Source organism: Glycine max, chromosome 16 (genome assembly GCF_000004515.6).
Source record: "Glycine max cultivar Williams 82 chromosome 16, Glycine_max_v4.0, whole genome shotgun sequence".
Taxonomy (NCBI): Eukaryota; Viridiplantae; Streptophyta; class Magnoliopsida; order Fabales; family Fabaceae; genus Glycine; species Glycine max.
Genome location: NC_038252.2, coordinates 6,072,788 through 6,084,509, shown reverse-complemented (window position 1 = coordinate 6,084,509; position 11,722 = coordinate 6,072,788). Strand labels below are relative to the sequence as shown.

The window sequence follows — 11,722 nt, the reverse complement described above, 5'->3', positions numbered from 1 at the left end:
TGGATTTGGTTAGTAGATACTTCAAATTCATGCATAGTGAATTCGACATACAAAGTTTTGTATGGTTCAAGGTTTGACTCATCTAAGGTGGATTTTTTAAGGGTATGTGGAAACTTAAAATTCCGTCAAAGGTGTCAATTTTGTTGTGGAAAATATTCATGAATAGGACACCAACAAAAGTGAATCTACAACATAGACAAATCCAAGATCAAAAACTAGTGTGTACATTCTGTAAACACAGGAGGTAGAGGATTTACCCTATTTATTTTTGCATGTCTTATTTCACACAATATTTGGAAACGTTAGATACAATATTATGGGTTTAAATTCTCCAATGCCTCGGTAAGTATTGGATCATTTTTTGCAACATGCACATGATTTGGTAGGCAGAAAAGCAAATGAATGGTGGGTGGTGGGGTGATGTGCTATCCTTTGGATTCTATGGAGTCAGCCAACTGAAACGGTATTTGAAGGAAAAGAATTTGACAATGAAAAAGTTTGGCACAAAATCTTGTTTTTTTATAGTCATGGTTGAAAGCTTTTCAAGGAGATTTTTTTTTTAATCACATATCAACTTTGGCAAGCTGATCTAAGTGCTTCTCTAGCAATTTTTAAGTTTGTAGGTGGATTGAGTACTATTTTGGTTTGATTTTTAGAACTAGTGAGTATATATTTAGATTTAGTTCCTCTTTGATGTATTTGATTTTGTTGTTTGATTGATTTTGCATTATCGAATTATGCAGTGCTATGAGAACCTTGGAGATGTAATTTTTATTAAGCACTTTTTGTGCTATTTAATATATTTATAATTGCAGATAAAAAAAATATTTTTCCCTTCTTTAAATAATATATTATATTAAGATATTTGGCTAGTATTAAAAATAAACTTTAATATATATACATATATATATAAACATGATATTGTTTTGAATATAAAATAATCGTATGATTACAAATTAAATAGTTATTGTGTACAAAGAATTAGAGATTCTTAGTACTTTTTATAAACTAATAACTTTTTATCTTTTAACGAGAGCAGTCTTATAGCTAAGGTTTCAAGAATAAACTAGCTACAATACCTTTGTGTCGAACAAGTTTGTATAGATATGCAGTAAAAAAAAGTTTGTATAAATATGAAAAACAAATAGTATAGTTTAAAATATAAACAGGATATGTTAATAAAATTGTATTAATTTATTAAGGTATAATTATTTGGGTCCCCATACTCTTACAAAATTGTTAATTAGATCTCTGAATTTATTTTAATTGGGTCCTGAACTTTTATTTTGTTTTCAATTAGATCCTCTCATCGAATTGTTATGAAAAATTTACCACGAACACTTAAGTAGAGGTATACATAATGAACTAGTGGTTTAAATTGCTTTTTTTTTTTTTTTTAATATAGTTGCATCATGTAAGCATATCTGGTGCAAGGTTTTGAAAAAATTAAAATACTTTTTTTTAAAATTTAGTTCTTTTTTATCTTATTATTATTAATTATTAAATATTTTTCTTGAGCTAGTAAGAAAACTCAAATAATTTCTATTAAAAGATAGATAACTTAGATGATAAATAAATATAAATTTCACATTTTTTTTACTGAACATAAATTTATTTTTATAAAATCATTTAATTCACACCTTGTTAGAATTAACTATTAAATATTTAAACATTGAGTTGAAAGTAATAATTATTTTAGATTTACTTCCTATTTGGTTATCGTGAGAATTTCCTATATATGAGAAATGTCTGAATCGTGATAACTTGATAAATTTTAAGTTTTTCAAATTAAGAAAATAGTTTGCTAGAAAATAAGTATTTTATTAGAACAACTTTTTATTCGATTATTGAGAAAACATCATGTTTTAAGAAACCCTAGATCCCCAACTCTAAGTGAAGATCCTTGTCAATTTTAAAAACAAAAAATCTATTTCCTTTATTTCTTAAAATAAAAAAAATTAACTGTAATCAAATATATTTTGACCATTAATAAAATTCATGACACTATGATTAGGATTGTGATTCCTTAATAATAAAATACTAACTACTATATTGAATCTTTGACTTGTATGTATAGAAAAATATCTGTTAATTACTTAAATGGATTTTAGTACTTTTGACATGAGTTTTTTTACTTTCTGGCGAAGGATACATTGGTTTAAAAAAAAATACCAAATATTTTTTCCTAAAGGATCTTAAAAAATGAAAAAAGAAATACGTTTAAAGAAAAAGAAAAAAAAAATAAAGACAGCGCCGAAACGAAGAAACTTCCGATCGAATAGAAAAACAGAACTATAATACGTAGACATCTATCTCTGTAGACTATATATATAAGAATCTCTCTTCGGGTTTTCAAGAACTCTCTGATTTTCTATTCTTTTTGTTCCCTCTCTCTCTCTCTTCACGTGATAATTGACTTGTTATGTAGCGGTGATAATTATACTATCAAGGTGAAGAAGTTCCATATTCTGCGTTTTATTACAAAGCTGAAAGCTCAGAAAGCGCGTTCTGTATTCTTCGCTGGTCACTGATTTTTGGGTTATCATGGGAACTCAGTCTCAAACACCAATTGATAACAATTATCTCAAAAACGCTGTAAGTCTTTTTTTCTCTGTCTCTTTGCATACCAATTTTTATTATTATCATTGTTTCTTCGTTTCATATACTCTGTTATCGTATCTGCTATTAACATAAAAATTAAAACCAAAGATGAAGATGATCTTAAAAAACGGTTCATAAACGTCAAGAAATTTTTTGTCCCCACAATCACATGGAAAATGTAATTTAATTAAAATCCTATGACGGAGGTACCTTGATTTATTTTAGGATTTTACTCCTCTAATCTTGATGATATATATTTCAATATATTCATTTCTTTAATATGTAAGTAAGGTTTTAAATTGGAATCACTATATCGTTTTATTCTTGATGTTATGTGAAATTACAAGGCAAAAGAAACCGATGGGGTGGTAAACCCAAAATTCTTGATGTTGTAATTAAAATTATGGTCACAAATTTTCTAAAACGTAACATTGACCATAATTAATTTTTCATCAACTACTGTGATCACTCACTTCAAAGTGAATAGTAGTCGTACTGGAATTACTTTTTTTAGGGCTAAAAGTCGTTTTGGGATTAAAGAGTGTAGAATTCTCTTCCTTGTTCTCCCTTTCTTGGCTGAGAAATTGGCCAATTTCATGTGAGATATCATTAATAGCCAAAACCCTCTTTTCTATGCTCTCTTCAAGATACATGTGAATATAGGGGTTAGTGGCATGTGGGAAGCCTCTGGGCTCTTAGCCATATTTGACCGTCACATTCACTCAGTTCGTCCAGATTCCAATTCGTTCCTACCTTTTCCTAACAAGTTGAAAAGAAAAAAAAAAACTAATTTCATTGGCATTTAATTCTGCCTGTTGTTATGGCTCCACGTGGTTTGGTACATAAATATTCACGAGTAAATTACACAAATCACTAAAATTTTATAAAATTATATAAATATCTCTTGTTTTTTAACATTGACCTTTGTTATAGGAAGGTTAAGGGATTAGTGTAATGTACGAGGGATTAGTTTACTAGTGTAATTTACTCTATCCATTAGTAAACACTATGGGTAAACATGAATTACCTTATTGTACGGAGTATATAATACGCATGCACAAATAAATCTCTTCGGAGATGTCATTAGCGTGTCTTTTCTTTTACTTCATATTTTATACAGGTTGATGTTTCAGTGCTTCTTTAGTCTTTATAAACAGAATTTGAATTTTCAAGACAAAATAGAATAAACTACTACTAGTATATTTTAACAGTTGATGTTTTAGTGAAACGATTATTACTCCATAAATTCCTCCTCTTCATCGGTTACGGGAAAACTGGAAAGTCAACACGCCTTTAGAAATAAATGGTTTTCAAGTCTGAAAGATAAATTTAGGTATTGAAAAAATATTTTTCTTTCATGAATCTATTTAATTCGAATAGAATTAATCGGGTCCCAAAAATGCATAGTTGACTGATAATTTTTTGGTTAATGTGCATAATATATTGACTAACATTTAACAAAAACTTATAACATAATATTTATTAATTTTCACGTTATTTCTTATCCAAATAAAGAACGGGTTCAAACAATTATTTCATAAAATTTACATGCTGTCAAAAAAAAAATCGTAAAACCTATCCAATAATAAATTTAATAGAAAGAATGATAAGAAAAAAATATTATTAGCATTTTTCCAAATATTTTACCATTTCTTACATCTAACAATGATGAATGTAAACTATACGCATGTCTATTTAGACGAGGATCAAAACTTTCTTTTCACTTCTTATGATCAACTTGGATTCGTGGGCCCTACACGTATTAGTCTTGATATATTGGTAAGTTTTGGCATGAAAATTTTCTTGCTTTATAATGAGGCATGCTAGCTTTGGGCATTTTTCTATTTCTTCTATGATGATTCACCGTCTTCATTTTTTTCATTTTTGCATATTTTACAGCTTATTAGAGGATAATGTTTTCCAACCAGCAAATAAATTTCATAAATTTAATTTAAAATTGTTAAAATAGGTTATATATAATATAGCCTCTCAACCCAATTGGTCAAAATAACAGGTTCGAGTTTGTAGGATCTAACACTCACTAGAGCTGTGTGTTAATTTTGAGTTGGATTGAGACAGGTTTTTTTAATTTATTTTTTAAAGGTTGAAAGTGTGATACCGGTTGGAGAAAAATATCATACTAACGTACCAATCACGGAGCCTTGCAGACCTATTTCCTTTATTTTATTTTATTTTTCTAAAAAGAAATCTAACTAGGTCAACCCATTTAATTTACTATAACCTAATGGGTTTGAATCAGATTAGATATTCTAGATTAGCTACTTTAGAGTTTATCTCAATGTTTACTAACTCCAATTGATCCTCTTTTATAGTTCTTCCTTGCTATTATCACTTTCTTAAAATCTTGTTATTTTGTTATGTGGGGTACTTCTTGTATCCCCTTTTTAATTAATATTCGTATTTTGCAGATAAAGAATAAACTTTCTTAAAATCTTTCAAACACACCAATTTAGCAAAAGTATTCAAGAAAAAATGGATATATTATGTATATAATGTACTACTGTATATAACAACTAACAAGGTTGCATCAATTATTTCTATGACATTTTTCCGCCATATTTATAATGTCTAGTATTATAATTAAAGAAATTCTTTGTTAAAAAAATTGGTGTTAATAATTAGAATTAACTACTGCTCGTTCATGATGAATGTTTTCACGTGTTTTTTCTCTACTATTTCTTCTTAACTTTTTTTCTTTTCCTGAAAACAGTACTTGGTATTGTTATTGTTGATGAATTTTTTTTTTTTGATTTGTGTTATTGTAAGTTTTTGGGATGTTATTTGGTGTAGCTTTATATATCAGTATTAATTACTTTTTACATATTATTACTCCCAAAGTTCTTAAAAATTTACCTTAACAGTTTACAACACATGTCAAATAAATCAGTTTAAATTAAAAATATTTTAAGTTATATAATTATATGTGTTTTTTAATTCGAAAATCATAATGGTTGACGGTCAAAGTCACATGATAAAGACAAGCACTTAAGAATGTTACAATGACATCCTTTAAACTGCATTTTCCTAGAAATTTGGGACAATGTGTTCCACAGTTGTTGGAGCACAATTCATTGGCCACACCTGTTACCCGTAAACTTAGCCTTGGCCCTTGAGTGGCCCATCAAATCAAAAGAGGCCCCTTATGCATAAGAAGATTCCAAACTATGCCTTGTGCCTTTTTTTTTTTCTTCTCTTGATTCCTTGTAAAATGTTTTATTCTTGTTCTTTTGTTAGGCTTACTCATTATTGTATTTGCCATTGCTGATTAAACAGACTGAAGAGGAATTACAGAGGCAGAAGGCAATTAATGATTGGCTTCCAATTACTTCTTCAAGGAATGCAAAATGGTGGTACTCTGCCTTCCACAATGTCACTGCCATGGTTGGTGCTGGTGTTCTTAGTCTCCCATATGCCATGTCTGAGCTTGGATGGTATATCCCTCAAACCCAAGTTACATTTTGCCTTTTTCTTATTAAAGATTGTTTAAACATCTTTTGATCACATAATTATGCACAAAAGGTAAAAATGTTTATTGCAAAATATTATGAATTTTTCTAGTGAATTAATGTTGGAGGTTCAAATTGGATGAGTTGAATATAGCACTCCAAATATTTATTGGGTTTTGTCAACTTGGTTAAGAAATCAATTATAGAATATTTTTGTTGAAAGTTATGCTGAAAATAATTGAAAAACATGGTAACATACTGATTAGCATTTGCAATAGTCCTAACTCCTAGAGGTTGTCATTTATAATTTGACTGGGCCACTTCCATGACCTCAAAGAAATAAAAAAAGATAAACAACTTTTTAGTATATATACTATACTATGCGTTTTTTAATTTGAGAATCACTATGTTTTTTTTCAGGGGTCCTGGTGTAACTGTACTAATCCTGTCATGGATCATCACCCTGTACACTCTATGGCAAATGGTTGAGATGCATGAAATGGTACCTGGAAAACGTTTTGATAGGTATCATGAACTGGGGCAGTATGCCTTTGGGGAGAAGCTAGGACTTTATATAGTGGTGCCTCAACAACTTGTGGTGGAAATTGGGGTGAACATTGTCTATATGGTTACTGGGGGAAAATCCTTGCAAAAGTTCCATGACACTGTGTGTGACAGCTGCAAAAAGATCAAGTTGACCTTCTTCATTATGATCTTTGCCTCTGTTCACTTTGTACTGTCTCACCTGCCCAACTTCAACTCCATTTCTGGTGTATCTCTGGCAGCAGCAGTTATGTCCTTGAGGTACAAGTCATAACCTTTTAGTTATATAGGTTTAATTAAACTTTTGGTCCTCGTTTTATTTTCATTCCGCACATTTAGTTCCCTTATTTTTTTTTCCTACAAATTTGATCTCTTACTGTTAATTTTGATCAATCTATTGTGACACTCTATGGCACTATTATGTCAGCACATTCATACTGGCATGACACTTTGTTACGTTATCATGTTAGCATTTCTGTTAAATATTAAATATCAAGTTAACAGATAAATCAAAATTACACAATTAAAGTACTGGGAGATAAAAAAAAAATAGGAGATCAAATTACAAATTGACAATAGTAATGGAATTAAAAGAGCAATTAAGTTTATTATCTATATCCAAATTTTATTATCCTTGTCTATTATCAACCACCTTAAAGTTAGATGTTTGAATTGTAGTACAAAAGGAAACATGAATTGAACATGCTAACTTCAACTTTGATGTTTACATTGTCCTACAGTTACTCTACAATTGCCTGGGCAGCTTCTGCTCATAAGGGTGTTCAAGAGAATGTAGAATATGGTTACAAAGCTAAGAGTACATCAGGAACAGTCTTTAACTTCTTTAGTGCCCTTGGGGATGTTGCTTTTGCCTATGCTGGACACAATGTGGTGTTGGAAATCCAAGCAACAATTCCATCTACACCAGAGAAACCATCCAAGGGTCCTATGTGGAGAGGAGTGGTTGTTGCTTACATAGTTGTGGCTTTATGCTACTTCCCAGTTGCCCTTATTGGTTACTGGATGTTCGGCAATACAGTTGAAGATAACATTCTCATCAGTTTAGAGAAACCAAAATGGCTTATTGCAATGGCTAATATGTTTGTTGTGATCCATGTTATTGGAAGTTATCAGGTGAAATTCAGTTTCTCTTACTCTTGTCCATTATCCAAAACCCTTTTGATTTTAGCATCACCCTTTCTTTTTGGTTCAAAAAACAGAAGTCATCAAGAGTAACTCTTTTTTTTTTTTTTTTTTGTAGATTTATGCAATGCCAGTGTTTGACATGATTGAAACTGTGATGGTGAAGAAATTGAACTTTAAACCTAGTATGACACTTCGTTTTATTGTACGCAATCTGTATGTGGGTAAGTAAACACTTCGTAATCATTGAAGTGTATGTTTTGTCATAAGCAGATATTTCACTTCTAATGGATTTCATTTCATTTTGGTTTGTGACTCAGTTCAATTGATATATTATTCTCTTTGTTTTCAGCATTCACAATGTTCGTTGCTATTACCTTCCCATTCTTCGGTGGTCTCCTAGGATTTTTTGGAGGATTTGCTTTTGCACCAACAACATACTTTGTAAGCCAAATACATTGGTGAATTTAATCACACAATAATCTTTAGGGGGGAAAATAAATTCTTAACTGTTAATTTTCTTGCTTAATTTTTCAGCTCCCCTGCGTCATGTGGCTTGCGATCTACAAACCAAGGAGATTCAGCATGTCTTGGTGGGCCAACTGGGTATGTTGAATTTTGATTTTTGTTTCAATTATTCTCCTTTAGTTGAGATTCCATTTTTTAAGCTAGGATTAATCTTGCCCCATTAATTACAGATCTGCATTGTGTTTGGCCTATTGTTGATGATTTTATCACCAATTGGAGGATTGAGGTCAATCATAATTAGTGCCAAGGACTACAAGTTCTACTCATAAATTCATTCCTAACTGAGTCAATGATGGGAATCTGAAGCATGCAATTGCAAATACAAGAAGGGAATGAAAGCTCAATAAAAGTCATGTGTTATAGAATCTGGTTTATCTTAGGTCGCTGGGTGCTTTAACTATAGAATGCAAGAATGCATTGGTTGAGGAGGATCATCTGCAACTTGCTTGTTAGTGGAAAAGAAAATTATGAAAAGGGAATTTTATATATATTTTCTTTGTCAATTTTTACTTCACGACTCTTTGCTCTATTTAAAGTGTTTGCTATTATATTTATTTGGTTCCACTGAATTCACATCAGAACCCCTCTACTAATGACCTTGTTGTATAGTTATTGTAATTTCTACTAGTCTTTCATTCCTGTACTCTCGTTTGAACTAAGGGCGTTCATAGAATGACTTAGAATGCGCTTACATTTATTCTTGTCTATTGTGAAATATTAATAGGTTCATGGATTTAATTTCGAACCTAAACCTGGTCTCTAATGTTGGACATAACTGACTTAAAATAATTTTTTTTAATTGAAATAACTTTACTGAATAATTGTATAAGTACTTTAGTCTCAATAAAAAAAAAACATGACACATTAACTAAGAAAGTTATAATTAATCACATTTAATTATATCAATTTCAACAAAAAGTATTTTTTTCTTTAAATAATTCTTTATTAAAACTTGATATCAAAAATAAAAAGGAGACATTAAAACTAACACCTCAATCAAATGAAGAGTTTTATAGAGATAATAAAATTTAAGGAAGTTAAAATTAATTGAAATTTTCTTAAAGAACAAGAAAAATATGATTTTTTTCTTATATTTAATACTAGAGGAAGTATTAAATAAGAATGCTTTCTTTTAACAAAAATTTAAACCTTGATTAATCCAAACATAGCATAACCAGTGTGAGCTAGACCCAACTGTATAAGTCATGTAATTGATGGAGGAAGCAGACGAACGACCTCCCCAATGTTGAGACATAGGCATTACCATCTCCTCCTGGCAAAGATGAGAGGGATCTGAGATATCATGAAACTGACACGGGTTTGTCCAGCTGCACAAGCAACACTATATCACTACTTTTACTATGTTCAGTACTTCAATTCCAAGGCAATACGGGACACGTACAAGTAGAAGACAGTACATAATGTATAGGTTGAATAAAATTAACCACACAAAAATAACTCCAGAATCCTGATTCTATATTATCCAAAAGGCCAAAATGGAATATTGAAATGGACAGAGTTGCTGACGCTTAGCATGTGGGGGATATCTTTATCATTTTGAATATTTTTAATGGAAGAATTTATTTTGGATTTTTATATTATTTTTTTGTTCTTATAATGTCATATAAGAATTTATTTTAGATTCTTGTATTATTTTTTTTCTTATAATGTCACATAGGTGTCAAAATTTAATATTTTTCAGGCAAGTTATTAAAAAAATAAAACAAAAAAACAAAAAAAATGAAAAAAGAAGAAGAAAAACAAAAAAAAATAAAAAAAAGAAGAAGAAAAACAGAAAATAAAAAAAAAAGGAAAGAAAGAACACAAAAAGAAATATAAAAAGAAAGAAAAAAAAGGGAAAGGAAGAATCAAACAGAAAATGGGAAAAAGAAAAAAGAGAGAGAAAAAAATAAAAAAAGAAAAAAAGGGGAAAGAAGAATAAAAATAAAACGAAAAAAAATATTAATAAGAAGGGAAATAATGATAGAGAATAAAAGGAAAATGAACAATATAAAAGGAGGATATTTGAATATCACAATTACATAGAAGAAAAGAATTATAAGGAAATACAAAAAAAATAAAATACATATAGAACGTAAAAAAAATAAGAAGAAACACGAATCCTCAGGAGGCAAAGAGAGTTCACTCCATTGTGTACATGGAGGAGAGACCTCTAAGTATCTCTTTATTCCTTTTATCTTATCTCTTTCTTTATTTATCATTTTTTTCCTCTTCTTCACTCTTCCTTCTCTCCTCCTATTTCTTTTAGTCTTCTGTTTGATTCGTTTTAACTCAATGAATCCTTGACTGTTTGTGAGACTCTCAATTCTTTTTTTGTAAATATTTGTTTTACATATTTTTATAATAAAAAAACAAAAATAAAAAATAAAAGTAAATTTAAAAAATGAAAAATAAAAATTGATATTAACAGTATCTTTTTCACATATACAGTTTTTACTTTCATTTTGGACATAACCCATTTTAAAAAAAAAATTGTAAATAAAATAAATATCACTAATCACACCTTCATTTACACACCCCCCACCCCTTTTGAGCCCAAATGAAGTAAAATAATTTGTATTCCATTACTTGTTTACCCTTTTGCAGATATAAAGAACTCTTGAACAAGAATAATGATAAATTTAGTGGATAAGGACTCTTGAGTTCAAAAATACAACTCAAACTCATATCAAAGGTATTTTTACTAAGAATGTATTTATCTTAGAAGAAAGAATTTTTTTAATTAAAATAGAGACACGAGGTGTGAGTCCCACGAAACAAAATACAATTTTTTTATATTATTTTTCTCCTTTATACTAAAGACAACCTAAAATATGATAAAAAAAAATAATTAAGTGGATATAGTTTTTTTTTTTGGAAAATTAGACAGATGTAGTAACAAATCAAATATGCGTATCATGCAAATAAGATGTAACTGATACGGGTGATACAATTATTCTAAAAATTATAAAATTACATATTTATAAAATATAATAATACAGAATTACAATTCTGTAAATTCAAATTAAGAACATACTTTTGGTCATATTAAAAAAATATAAATCATTTTTAGTAATCATTAATTATTTTCTATTATTATATATTTACAATTAGGAATAAGACTATCATTCTCATATCTTTATTAACATTATTCATGAAAAGAACAATTTTTATTTTGGTCATGTATTTGTATATTATATATTTTTCTGTCTTATATAGCTAGTTGGATTCATAATATTTTTGAAAGTGCTTAATACTTTATTAATTTCTGTAAAAACAGAATACTTTATTAATAGAGAAAATTATTAGACACTGACACTATAAAATTTATGATTGCACAGTATTTTACAGTATCATGATCATTAAACTCGTATTAACATGCAACTTGAAAAAAATATCGGTATTAGATACAAATATGTGAAGGAAATTAAAGTATGAGT

General features: G+C 29.1%; 1 protein-coding gene across 1 annotated transcript; it reads left to right on the top strand.

Moving 5' to 3' along the window:
* Positions 1-2,324: 2,324 nt before the first annotated feature.
* Positions 2,325-8,906, top strand: LOC100791368 (lysine histidine transporter 1). The gene is made up of 8 exons (XM_003547627.5): positions 2,325-2,595; positions 5,896-6,053; positions 6,489-6,872; positions 7,352-7,745; positions 7,873-7,978; positions 8,107-8,198; positions 8,292-8,360; positions 8,453-8,906. The coding sequence occupies exons 1-8, from the start codon at positions 2,545-2,547 to the stop codon at positions 8,549-8,551; spliced, it is 1,353 nt and encodes a 450-aa protein (XP_003547675.1). The 5' UTR covers positions 2,325-2,544; the 3' UTR covers positions 8,552-8,906.
* Positions 8,907-11,722: the final 2,816 nt, after the last annotated feature.

Coding starts and splice junctions, on each gene's coding strand:
- LOC100791368 (XM_003547627.5), top strand. CDS start 2,545: ATGGGAACTCAGTCTCAAACACCAATTGATAACAATTATCTCAAAAAC. Junction 7,746..7,872: donor ATGTTATTGGAAGTTATCAG/GTGAAATTCAGT, acceptor TTTTTTTTGTAG/ATTTATGCAATGCCAGTGTT. Junction 7,979..8,106: donor TGTACGCAATCTGTATGTGG/GTAAGTAAACAC, acceptor CTTTGTTTTCAG/CATTCACAATGTTCGTTGCT.